General features: G+C 40.7%; 1 protein-coding gene across 1 annotated transcript in view; it reads left to right on the top strand.

Annotated features, from left to right (window-relative positions):
* thada (THADA armadillo repeat containing) overlaps window positions 1–12,838 on the top strand; it is a 133,232-nt gene that overhangs the window by 55,701 nt on the left and 64,693 nt on the right. The window contains exon 28 of the mRNA XM_079560560.1: window positions 4,894–5,062. Coding sequence (XP_079416686.1) covers window positions 4,894–5,062 — 169 coding nt within the window. The remainder of the gene's footprint in view (window positions 1–4,893; window positions 5,063–12,838) is intronic.

Below are 12,838 nucleotides of genomic sequence, written 5' to 3'. Positions count from 1 at the left end.
GAGTCCGTATGAGCACACACACAAATTAGTATTTACTTTTTTTATTCATTCTTTTTAATTAGGCTTACTGCATGTTTAGTTTGGCTTTATTCACCTTATGCCCTTTCCTGACACAGCTCTTTGCAGACTTCGATCTGGAGCTCAAAGTCAGAATTGTTGTTGTTTTGTACATATTCTGTATTTAGCTATGTCATTATTAAAACATACTTGAGTAGCCTTTGACCAAACACTCTTACATTTGGTTAAACCATTGTATTTGGATAACTACTTTTTAGTATTGTCATTGTGATATATCAATATTAAAGCGTCTCTTTTACATTACAACCTTCTGCATCTCTGCCCACCTCCACTGGTCGTGCAGAGGCGTGTGCTCCTCAGGAATGCAAACTGTTGTCTGGGTTTTTTGATACCGGGGCTTTTGTCTGTCGGGGCGTGCGCGTGTGGGACGGGGGGTAGAGGGAGGGCGCAGCAGGTGGAGCAGCATGTGGCCACAGTTGACATGTTGCGCTGTTTGTGCATATCTTTTGACGTATGTATAATTATATTTAGGATGCTGACAACAGTGGAGGGATATGTTTTGCCAGACGGCAGTTTGGAGAACACTAGACTCCACTGTAGAGTCAAGTGAGGATGTCACAGTGTCTTTTTTGCAGTTATTGTGACTAAAACATGGCAGCTTTACGATTGTTTTGATTTGAAGCCAGTTTGTATTATTCACTTTCTTCTACAGTTTGATTACATGGGAAAATACAGTATTGAGTGGTCAACTTTGATCATATTTTTTAAAGAGGGGGTATTATGCTTTTTTCAATCACATAGCACCAGTCTATTGCACACTACAATGATGACGAAACCTTCTGGTGGTCTGTAAATGCAGTAAATTAGAATAACTGCCTTGTATAAAATTGCTCTCTCAAAATGGCTGTAGCGAATATCTTAAAATAGGCCTCTGTCTCTTTAAGAACCTCTGACCCTTTCCGACACGCCCCCTCCACATGCTGTGTGTGGCATCAGTGGGGAGGGGGTTCTGCTGAGGAGCAGTGGTTGGTTACTCGGCTGGTGACGAAAGCTCGGAGGCGTCTCCAGGAGGTGGGGGCGTTCCTAGGAGGACTCAGGCAAACCTATCCCTAAAATGGCTGCCATCAGAGTTTTTACTAATTACTCAAAAATACGTGAATGTGCCAAGGCAACACTTCAGGCATGTTTTTAATGGGGGAATGACATAATAACATGATGTAAAGCTTGAAAAAGTCGATTTTGCATAATACCACCCCTTTAATGCAAAAAATGATTGACATATAATTTCGTGACCTAAATTTTCTTCTAAAAGTTTACTAATACTATCTTAGATATTCTAAATTGATATATTCTTTATCCTTACATTCAAGTGCCACATACATACAACGTCATTGGATTTTTATCAGTTTATTGAGTCATTCGTGACTTTTCCATTTGGTGACAATTATATTTAAAAATATCCATCTTGCGTTGTGGGATAAATGAGACATGCTTCTTTTGGCCACCTTTACAAAACATGTCATTATCTTGCTATTAGCGCCGTCATATTCACATAAATATAGCGTGACATTTCAGTTTATTTATAAGCATTAAGCAGAACGTCTTTGTGAATCTTTGGAAAGGCTTGGGTAAATCACTTTCTGTAATTTCCTGTAATGTATTTACTCTCACTGTGAAGATGGGACTGGCTGACATGAATCATATAAAGGATTAGATAAAGGGTTCGGAATTCAATTTAGTTTGTGAGAAGATAATGGTGTTTTGGATATTTCATTTTGTGAGGATAATGAAATTTAGACTCTCAATTTCTCTCTTAACTCAGTTTGAACAAAACATGCACTTTGTCCTATTTACCTCTCAGGCGGTAATCCTTCTATTTTCTTCCTGTTTTTAGTGTCTGAATTTCAAAACATATTTAAATCCTCAGTACAAAAGTGGGAAGAGTGGCCAAAATGTAAGGAAGAGAAAAAGTAGTGAGCCTAATGAGTGCAAAATAAAAAGGACTTTACTTCAGTACTAAAGTTTGAGAGTGAAAGTCTGATTTATGTTGCAAAAAAACAACAACAAAAAACATGAATTCTTAGAAATATTACACATTTTTTATAAATAGATTTACTCACACTGAGAGAACAAACCCAATATTTGAGGACAAAGAACAAAGTTGTAAGAAACTACTGTCATTGATAGATACCAAAGCTAAAATAATCCAAAAAAGAAAAGCCATCATTATGTATTTACAGTGTAAAGATATATAAACTGAATATGCAGTAGTATCAATGAAAAATGTTCTGTCCTTTTTTCTCCTTGACAAAAGACAAACATATTATTTCTTGGGTTTTGATCGAAGTCCATAGAATGACTCCCGTATGTTGTCTTGTCCTATGTATCTTCTCATGCTTTTAATACTTTCCCTTTGACCTGACGCACCAGTCTGTTCCACTGCTAAGTTGCTGTTTTCTCACAGCCCATAAACTGCACCGGCACATGCTCCGCTTTGACCTTTGACCTGGAAGCTGTTTGTCCCCGGGTGACTCACCGTGCCCATTGCGTTTACGGCTTTGGATGTGCAACGTATGGTTCTCTGTACAGTTTATGTCTGTGGCTCATTCCCAGGACACAGAGTCAACAGAATATATACAGCCCTTTGCCTGGATTGAACCCGGAGTCAGTCGGGACACTTGCAGTTTCTATGTACAGACACTTTTATATTTGCTTTATGACACATGGCTGTTTGTCTATAACGCTTTGTGAAGCACTGCAAATAAGGTTGTAAATATTGCTCAAGTGAACTCCAGGCTGTTACTATTGAGAGCGTAGTTTGCTCAAGTTATTAGTCATGTTGACAGACGGAAAAGCACTGACTGAGTACCTAGTCTAGAGGTGAAGAAATGATTTCATATGATCATAAACATTTGTCTTCAGGTTGGTATAGTGTAGAAATTTTGATGCATAAAATAGGGTGGCAGTAGCATTAATGAAATTATTCAGTAGTTTGTAGGACAATTACTTGCATAAGTCTCATGTAGTATATTAATTAATAGCACTGTCCTGGCCAAATGAACAAAAAAATTATCCCATAAAGCAATACTGCACATGCTGAGCTATTTCCATAATGTTTCCTTTCCTGAACCGTACATGCAGTTACTTTATGCCCCCTTTCTGGTACTTCGCTCACGCATCTCGCAGCTGTGGAGGAACCAATAACGTAATTATGGCCAATAAAGTAATACATTTTACCACTTTTAAAATGTAGTATGCCGATATTGTCACAACGTAAGTAAGTGCTTTTCAACCTGACCAGCATGTTTTTGGAGGTCTGCCTTCAGTCTCCTCTGATCCTCTGGAACGGTGCACCTGGGTTTGTCCTTGTTTGAGAGCGTGGTGTCCTGCACTGGTCAGCTCCTCGACCTCCTCCTTCCTCTTCCTCCAGCGCAGCTCCCTCGGCATAATAATTGACCAGCCAATGATGTAATAATGATTACGTTATTGGCCTGACAGGATGACAATCGTTCACAAAATGCAAAAAATTAATAATGCTAATTCACATCTGCCGTCCCGGGCAGGTTAATGGACATAAGTAAAAACGAGACAAGATTCACTAGAAGGTTGATCACAGAAAAACCAACAGATCATCACAGATGCAATGCATTGAATGCATTAAACAAATCAGACTGATGTATTAATACATTATTTCTAACATTTGTGAACGATTTTCATCTTGTCAGACCATCACCAATAATGTAATAACCAGCCAATAACGTAATAATTATTACTTTATCGTCAGGTCAATTGTTACGTTATTGGCCTGACATTACGTTATCGGCTTATTACATTGCACAACTGGCCAAATTTCTGACGCTATTGGCTGTTTTTAATGTTATCGGTTCCTACTGGCCTTGTCCTCCGCTCGTTGTGTCTCTGTTATGACACAGAAGAAGGAAACTCTATCAGCTGTAAACACAAGTAAATTTAGCCAACACTGTGAGCGCCCGGTCACACTGCAGCGCTGACTACTGTAAATGATCAGGTTGTGAAGATGTCTCTGAGGCACATGTCCTCCTAATAGACCCGCTCAGACACTCACACTCACGTTCCTTCACGAGGGGTGATCTCGGTTCACCAGTGCATCTATAAATTATATAAATTAGCCCAATCGTTGTTTAAGCTGCAAGGTTCAAAGCGTGGGAAAAAAGTAGAGGCTTATAGTCCGGAAATTACTCTAGTCCTTTGTGCAATTTTTTATGGGATGTTACCAGTAGGTGTAAAGCCAAATGGGTAATTATTAAATGTACAAATAGTTCTCAGATATGCTAAATTAAGTATTCGTCAGAAATTTCCAGTTGTTCACTATGAGACTTGCATGTTTTCGATGTTGAGAGGTGGAAATCCCACCATGATACAGGGCCATGTCTGACTATCTCAACGCTCCCTATGTGTGGGCCCAAACAGAACAGGCTAGACTACTTCCTGAGCGGTTAAGTCATGGTTCAGGAATATGCAAGTCTGGGTCTTTGGTCATTTGTCGGTCGGACAGCTGTTTAGTTTCACTTAGTGGAAAGAAACAATTGAATGTTAATCACGGTTATAAATAAAATATTATTTCAATGTTATCTTAAGAGCATTCAGTGATGGCTTCTTTGTGTTGAAAATGTTGTGATGTCTGGTTAATAATAATGGCTCACATTTGTATTGCACTTTCCAAACTTGAGAAGTTTCTTTTAGTTCTAGTCTTTATTATTTCTCTATACAGAAGTGATGATGCTAACCTTCAACCACCACCAACCGCTCACACTCGCACAACATTAATACACAGGCCAGGCGGCTTTTTTATATGGATTTCATTACACATTCATGTCTCTTTGTGCTGTGTTTCAGATGCGGTCGGTCGGCGGTGTACCGGACCAGAGAGATGGCAGCTCGCGCCCTCGTCCCGTTCGTTTTGGTCACTCAAGTCCCGTCCACGGTCTGCGATTTACTGCAAGAGCTTCCACTGGAGCCCGGGCCCAAAATCCAACACAACCACATCCACGGGACTCTGCTCCAGGTCTGAGCGCTTATGAAAATGCACAAATGTAACTCCAGATGACTGCGAAACGATCATAAATGTAGGGAATTTTGTGTTCTAAAAATATTGTGGAGCAAGTAAGGCTTCACTCTTCACATACAAGTTTTATACTGAAGTATGACATACGGAGGTGTAATGTACTATGTGCAGTTACTGACCTACATTTTGAGTGAAAATCTTGATGCTACCTACCAATCATAAGTGTGAATTTCAAGTTCCTTCTGTTTTAGGCTATTTTTGTTAGCCTGGCAGCTAGAATGAGACCCATCTGTATATTTTATACACGGGGGATATCAGTCTGGGCAGGGAGCTGGCTGTTGCCGCTTCTGACAAATTCAAATGGATCCGTGCAATCAGAATCGTTTATTTGCGGTCACGTGTTGTTCGCGAGCAGCGTCACGCTTGGGATTAGATGTCTACGGCCGGCGCCCGTGGGCCAAGTTTTTTTTACTAATCAGTGGTAAATGACCAAAAACACATTGACAGTAGGTGAGTTTCGTGATTCATAATTCTGTTTGAATATCAGCACAAAACCGCTAAAAACGCCACTGACTGCCCTTCGCTGATTGGTTTACTCCGCTTCCTGTTTGCTTGTGTATGTTACGCCAGACTCACACACTGGTACAGCGGTGAGTCTGGATTTTTCAGGCTATATTTTTGTACCAACAATCAATATCTAGTTTGGCCGCCTTTGCTATACCTGATCCCGTCAGAATGGAAGGGCCTGGTTGGTACTTGGATAGGAGACCGTGTGGGAATACCAGGAAGCCTGGGGGAATGTAGTGAGTGAGTGGTTGGCGGTGGTTGGAGGGGCCGGTGGCACAGACTGGTTGCCTCGCTTCCGTCAGTCAACCCCAGGCCGCTGTGGCTACAACAGTAGCTTACCACCACTAAGTGTGGAGTGAAATAATAATTCAATGGAAAGCGTCTTTGAGTGTCCAGAAAAATGCTATATAAAACCAATACATTGTTTTTTATTATTTGTTTAGTTTCTATTCAATCTTGGCATTCATTCGTTCTTAAACATAGCGTCACTCAAAATGTATTTAAAATCAGTATTACATGAGTAACTTTCTATCTAATCTCTTGGCCGCTAAGGTCCATTGTAATCTCCTTATTAATTCATGACTAGTGACCACCACAGCACATTTTCCTTGCATGGTGTTATGCGTGATTGAGTGATTGTGTGATTGACGAAGGCATTGGAGGTGAAGTGTCGACCCTCAGGACAACTGGTGATATCATATCTCTGTATCGCCCGACATGATGCTCGCTTCGACAGCCGGCCTCCACAACAGCCCACTCAGAACACAAACCTCATCAAACTCTCCGCTCGTCCCCCGCTTCAACCCCTGACACTCCGCTCGCTCCTGCGTTTGGAAACTCCCTCTCCAGTCTCCGTTCTGCATGTGTTGATATTAGCAGCAGACTGTTTGGTTGTGTTTGTCTTTGCCTGATGACAGAACTAAACACTGGTATTTGCTCAGCGATAACTGCCTTGTCTGGACAGGCTCCCTACCCTCACTATATCTATAATCTGCGTGTGGGTGTGCACTTTTGCCTGTTATGATAAGTGCATCGGTTACGGCATCTTGAATTTCATCTGGGTGCAAACTCCTCTCGTCCTGTTGTCAAGATTTTCACGTTTGAACTTGCTCAATATAGCCCCTGGATATTTAACCAGAGACCTCCTTTTCGTTTGGAAAATGTATTTATGTTAAAAGCTGTGGCGAATCAAAGTGATTTACTGAGGAAGTGGTATGTTTCAGATTACAATGGCACAAGCAAAGCAACGTGAGTCTTATTATTTATCATACACCATGGGTTGTGTGATGAAACCCGGCATCTGAAGTGTATTTGGGCTATGCTGATAAAAAATACAGTATCTTTTTTTGTTTTTCGAAGGAAGAGGACCTAACGTTCTGGAGGCGGCTCGAGCTGTTCTGACTCCTGCTTCATGACATTATCTCAACATTTTCAGTGCCAGATTATGACAGATTTCATACACTAAACTGACATTTGGGAAAAGAGTAATGATTTCACATGTTAACAACTTGTATTTCTTACATTGCATTAGTTGTACGAGGCAGGTTTGTCCCGTGTGAAGCACTTTGAGTGACTTGTGAAAAGAGCTATTCAAATAAGATAACATATTATAAGGATACTCTAGGCCTACAATAATAACCTTATAATTAAAGTGCTTGTTCGGGCCACAGTGCTGACAAAATGGCAAACCTGTCTCCAGATTCCATCTATATTCTGTAGATGGAGCTGTGCATTCGTCGCTGCCTGAGGACTTAAAGATGTTTTCTCAGATTTGTAAATAGTGTTTGTCTACAGGAGGATGCAGTGTGACGGTTGCATTGGGAAGTGCAGGTGAAGTGCTCTAAATATAGGGAGCTGATAGACGCCCGTACGTGTGGAGAGGAGAGGCTCTGACAGTGAGATAACAGAGATCAACACTGCTGCTTGTTTTACTGTTGGCAACTTTAAGCTCCACCAATAACTTAATAAGGAGTATTTTGTTCTTTCATTTATTTTGGGACAGCTTCAAGTAGAGGTCGACCGATAGGGGTTATTCTAAGGCCAATTATTTGGGATTTTGATTGGCCGTTGTCTTTAATCCTGTATACGAAGCTTCTAAACTGTAAAATCTGTTGAACGGTGACAGCAGGAGGCGTTTTATTAGGGGCATAAGGCTGGTTTATTAAAAACATTCCTCTCCTGGCTTTTTCTGAGTGAAAAAGTGAATGTTCCTCTTTTCTCCAGTGTGACATCAATACAGTCTTAATTTTTTCTTGTAAACGAGATGTTAAAGATCATGTATCAATTATAACTAGCATTAGCATCCTGCAGCTAGCTTTAGCATAACGTTGCTAACTGCTGCATTTTACACGGTGATCAAAATACAATTGCAGTGATTGAATTCTCCAGGATATGTAACAAGTACATTTCTCCATTGTGAGATCAATAAAGGCTCTTATCTTATCTTATCTTATCTTATCTTATGTTCTCTGCTTAAAATGACATATAGCATGTCCATATTTACTGAGGTTTAGTCAGTGAAACTTGTGTTTGACTTTTTTCAGACCGATTTTCATTGCAATGTTTCTCAGTCCCCTTAAGGCCTAGGAAGTTGTGGGCGGAGATATCGGTGTTTGTTAGCGTTAGATTGGCTGATAGCCGATATCGATTCCCAAATATCGGCCCCCTTAGTTTCAATCTTAATTACTTACCTGCATATTGTTGGTTAAGAAATGTAAAATTGGTCTAAAATGGTTAATTTAAAGTTTATCTGTGCTTTATTTCCGTTCCACACTTGCCCCATTCTGACTCCGTACCCCTAGTTCTTTCACCATCAAACACTTGCCGTATGTGTGCATGCATGTTCTCAGTCAGTGTCATAATGCAAACATTAAAACTGCCGTGTGTGAAGCCGCGGGGGAAGCGTAAGCAGGTTAATATGCTTCAGCGTGTGCGTAACAGGTCGCAGATGTGTTTGCTCACGGCCATAACGACTTCCTCTGTTATTGTTGAAGAACAACATATGGAGCGAAACGTGTGGAGCTGGGAAACATCATGGCCACCGACTGTACCACCGGTGTCCCATTCTCACTCCTATGATAACAACGCTCCCATTTGTATGAATATACTCCGATGTGACCAGCAAAGAGACACAGACTCTTCCCTTTCAGATATGTTTTGTATGGATGGGAATGCACGGAGATTTAGAGTAAGTATCTCCTATTGTTGTCATTTAGGTCCTTACTGAGGTGCCTTTAGCTGCATTACGATGCCCCGTGCCGTGGGACACTGTGAGATAGAAGGTCCCAGGTTCGATTCCCACCTTCATGAGGCCTTTCTGTGTGGAGTTTGCATGTTCTCCCCGTGTATGCGTAGGTTTTTTCTGGGTTCTCCGGTACCACTTAAAACATGTACAATAGGCCAGGATGAATGATGAGTGTCTGAGTGCGCTGGTGTGGGCTAATGGATGCAAATTAGCCCGAGGTCACAATCCGGTGTGCACTGTCCCTACCAAAAAAATAAATAAGCCAAATATATAGAGTAAAGAACATTTATATTGTATATTTACTGGCTTTCAATTCACCTTATTCCGCCCCGCCCACTTGTGCCTCTTTTTGTGTGTGATCGGCACTTCCATTGTATTGATAGTTCTGGTAGAGCGTGAAGCCTGTTCATTAAGCGGAGAATGAGGGAAAAATGTTCGCCGCTAAAATCTGATGTTTAGTCGATTGATTTGTTTAAGATGTTCAATGTTCATTTGCTCCAACAAGTCAACACTGCACCGTTTTTCTGCACGGCCTAAAATCGGCTTTGTATTCGTGTATTCGTGTAAGATTAAATTTGTGTATTTAATCTTGACTTCTCCAGTCCCATGTTAACTAATAGGAGAGAATAGCTGGGCTCGGTTCATGGTGGCGCCCAGGCAAACTTCCGGAATATGGTGAATACATAGACTTCTGCTCGATCAGACTAACACTATTGTCTGATAATTCCTCTCTGATGTTGACACAACTCAGACCGGTCTCAACCGGCCTCCCGGATGGAGCGGCACTAACACGACTTGACTTCAGGTTTGGCACATGCTCCTGGTTGAAAATGGGCCACAGGTTTAAACTTCTGCTCAGTGACTAATGATCCGTTTGTGTATTTACAAAACAGTAGAGAAAAGGTCTGAGCTTTGAATCACAAAGTGTTTTGTTTGACAGTACTGTAGACAGACATTTGTACTCAGGTATTTTAGAAATGCCAGAAATAAATTTGCAAACATTAAAAGAAATAAAAATGTGATTTTAAAGAAATTAGTTTTCCAAGCATCTCATATGTTTTAATAGTAAAAGATTCTGCCAAACATAGATACAAACATATTTTGAATCCTTATTTTCCTGTTCATTCATCCACCAAATGTCTCACAAAAAAACAACAAAAAACAGGAAAACTCTTACTGGTTCATTCATAAGCAAATTTATCGTGTGAAGCTGAATCACGCTCTGTTACCAAATTTCCAAGAAAAAGTTCCTCAAATTATATTCTTAATATAGCGTTTCCTGGAGGGGCTATAGCTGTTGATACCTTGGTGTTGTATTTTATAACATGTCATACGATGTTTATGAAAGAATGCATTGTCTGATAACCATCTCATATCTCTAGCCTGATACGATATGAAGACTTTTTTTTCCTTTGCTCATCAACCAGCAGGCGGCAATGAAGACATGCATTTTGTAAGTGTCTATTTTTACTATCAAGACTGTAATTAGGCCTGAAGAGGTGACACCAGTAAGAAGAGCCTTAAAGCCAGGCCCTCATTTAATTTTATGTTTACATGGACTCAGTGATAGACAGGGGCTTCTTTACAGAATATGGTTTATAGAAAAGCGAATCTGAAGATTCTCATGACTGGGTTAGAGTTGGGTCGTGCTGTGGTGCATCTGCTGTGGTCAGTACCCATCAGTGGTGCATTAGACCTGGTTCAGTTCTGGTTTGAGGTTGTACCCGTGCTGTGCAGTATCTTTCAAAAGTGGTCCTAGGGAAGAATGGTGTTAAGTAGTTAAAGGCACTATACCTGATTTTTTTTCCCAGTAATGGAATGAAATTAATTTCGTCCTCCTTTAGTATATTTTAGAACACTGTAAATCTAATTTTCATTCATTTGCATTTCAATCAATTGTTTTCTAGTTTTCTTTCTTGCATTGCCTATAAATTCTTCCCTGTGAAGAATTGAGATGCTACAAACATTGTAGGAAAGTTAGGAATGAATGTAGACCACAAATAACATGTTAATGTAGTGGATTCCTCTTTAATTGAAAAATCGGGTAGGGCCTTTAAAGGAGCTATATCATGCTATTTTAGCCATTCCAAAGTTAAGTATAGGCATTTATATGATATATTGTACCTCTACCATTATGGAGCACTCATTTTTGTGATAAATATAAGTGTTTTCTGGAGGTATTTTTCGAACCCGGAAGACACAACGCTTCGATTCAGTTAACTCCGCCCCCTCTCTCCGCGCATACAACTTTACCGTAATATAAATAAACAACAATAAGTGAAGTCACTTCACGATGCAGTTATACTGAGTTGACATCTGCAACACAGCTTCATAAATGGCTAACACACATGCTAATATGCTAACACACAAGCTAACCCGCGTTTGGATTGACTCACCGCTCTGGTCCATCGCTGTTTACATTATGGGACTTGCGTTGGTTATAAAAGTTAATCCACTTTGGTTCTGGCGAAGGTTCACCAAACATCCATCAGTGACAGTCACAGAAAAACACCATTTTGGTGATAGTCGCTGAATCCCGGAGAAAAAAACAGCTGAGTGGCCTCTTCTTGAAAAAGGTTGAATAAACTCCTCGTCCTCGTAGCCAAACGCGCTTCTTTTTCTCCGTGACATTATCGTTAGTTAAGAATAAAGAACAGGTGTGTCCAGAGTAGGTAACTAGCTCCATCTTCAGCTGCAGCGCAAACATGACTGATCTGTTCAGACGCGATGTGTTTGTTTTGGCCACAGCTGACCTGGAAGCACTTCGGGCACATCCTTTTTTTTTTTTTTTTTTTTTTTTACTCTTTGTTTCTTTCTTACGACAGAAATAATGAAAACGCTGTTTTACAAATTAAAATCAGGCCGTAAGCATAGAATTAAGACATTACATTACAGACGTCGAGCACTTCCGTTCCGCTGTTACAACACAACTGAACACTCAGTCGTTCACCAGGAGAGGGCGGAGCAGCTGCTCAGAGAGCAGGATTCAGGAGGATTACTGAGAGCTGCGTGAATGAAGCCACAAACCACTCTGGGGGTGTTTTTGATGAGGAAATAGCATAACAACATGGCTAAAAGCACCAAAAAGTCGATTTTGCATGATATAGGACCTTTAAAGCTGACTTAAGCGATGTCTTTTTAAAATATTTTCATCAGTAGGTGGAGTAGTGAACTCTGCTCTGCTCCACCATCACCCCCTCCCCTCACCTGGCTTTCCCCCGTCGCCCACGCCCCTTACTCTCCTCCCCCCTCCCCTGTAAGCCACACACTACTCTGTTTGCATTCAATGAGCTACGGAAATCTCATTAATCTTGTGTGAAACACACAGTCATCCGCATAAATAAGATATGTTCAAAATAAATATTTTGAGATGTATTTGCTAAACTGCAACTTTCATGAAAGTCTCACTTTTTTGGGGACATTTGGAACATAATAATTCCATTTAGAACACAGTTTACAGCGCAATACTTCTTTTTCTCGCAACCCTTGAACACCTCAGCCCCTCCTCCGGTGCTGCTTTGCTTTATGAGGAAAAAAAGGAGGAGGATGAGGGCTGTGTTGGGGGGAGTGCTGTAAGGTGAGGGCATGGATCTATTATAATAAACGAGTGAGGGAGGTGCGAGGTGCAGCGCTGGTCTTCTACAGTCTGCTCGTGTGGCGTATATGGTGGCGCATCTAGAAGAGCTTATTGTTAATGTAAAATGGGATCGCTTAGAGCAGCTTTAAGTAGCGCACTTGCTGATACAAAATGGCACATTAGATTGTGTGGTCCTGACGCCAAAGGCTGGCCACACATCAAAGCACATAAAGAAATGGGATTATGATGACATGTACTACAATTGTATATTTGTTGTTATACTATAGATATTTGGAAAAACTGACTTTTCTTTTGAATAGGCAGCTCCTGATTGTTGGGGGTTTAGGGGGGTATTTCATCTACATAAGGAGCTATTAAGGCTATTTTT

Source organism: Gobius niger (genome assembly GCF_951799975.1).
Source record: "Gobius niger genome assembly, chromosome: 7".
Classification (NCBI taxonomy): domain Eukaryota; kingdom Metazoa; phylum Chordata; class Actinopteri; order Gobiiformes; family Gobiidae; genus Gobius; species Gobius niger.
The sequence above is the reverse complement of the archived record's forward strand: the minus strand, read 5'-3'. Positions and strand labels throughout refer to the sequence as shown.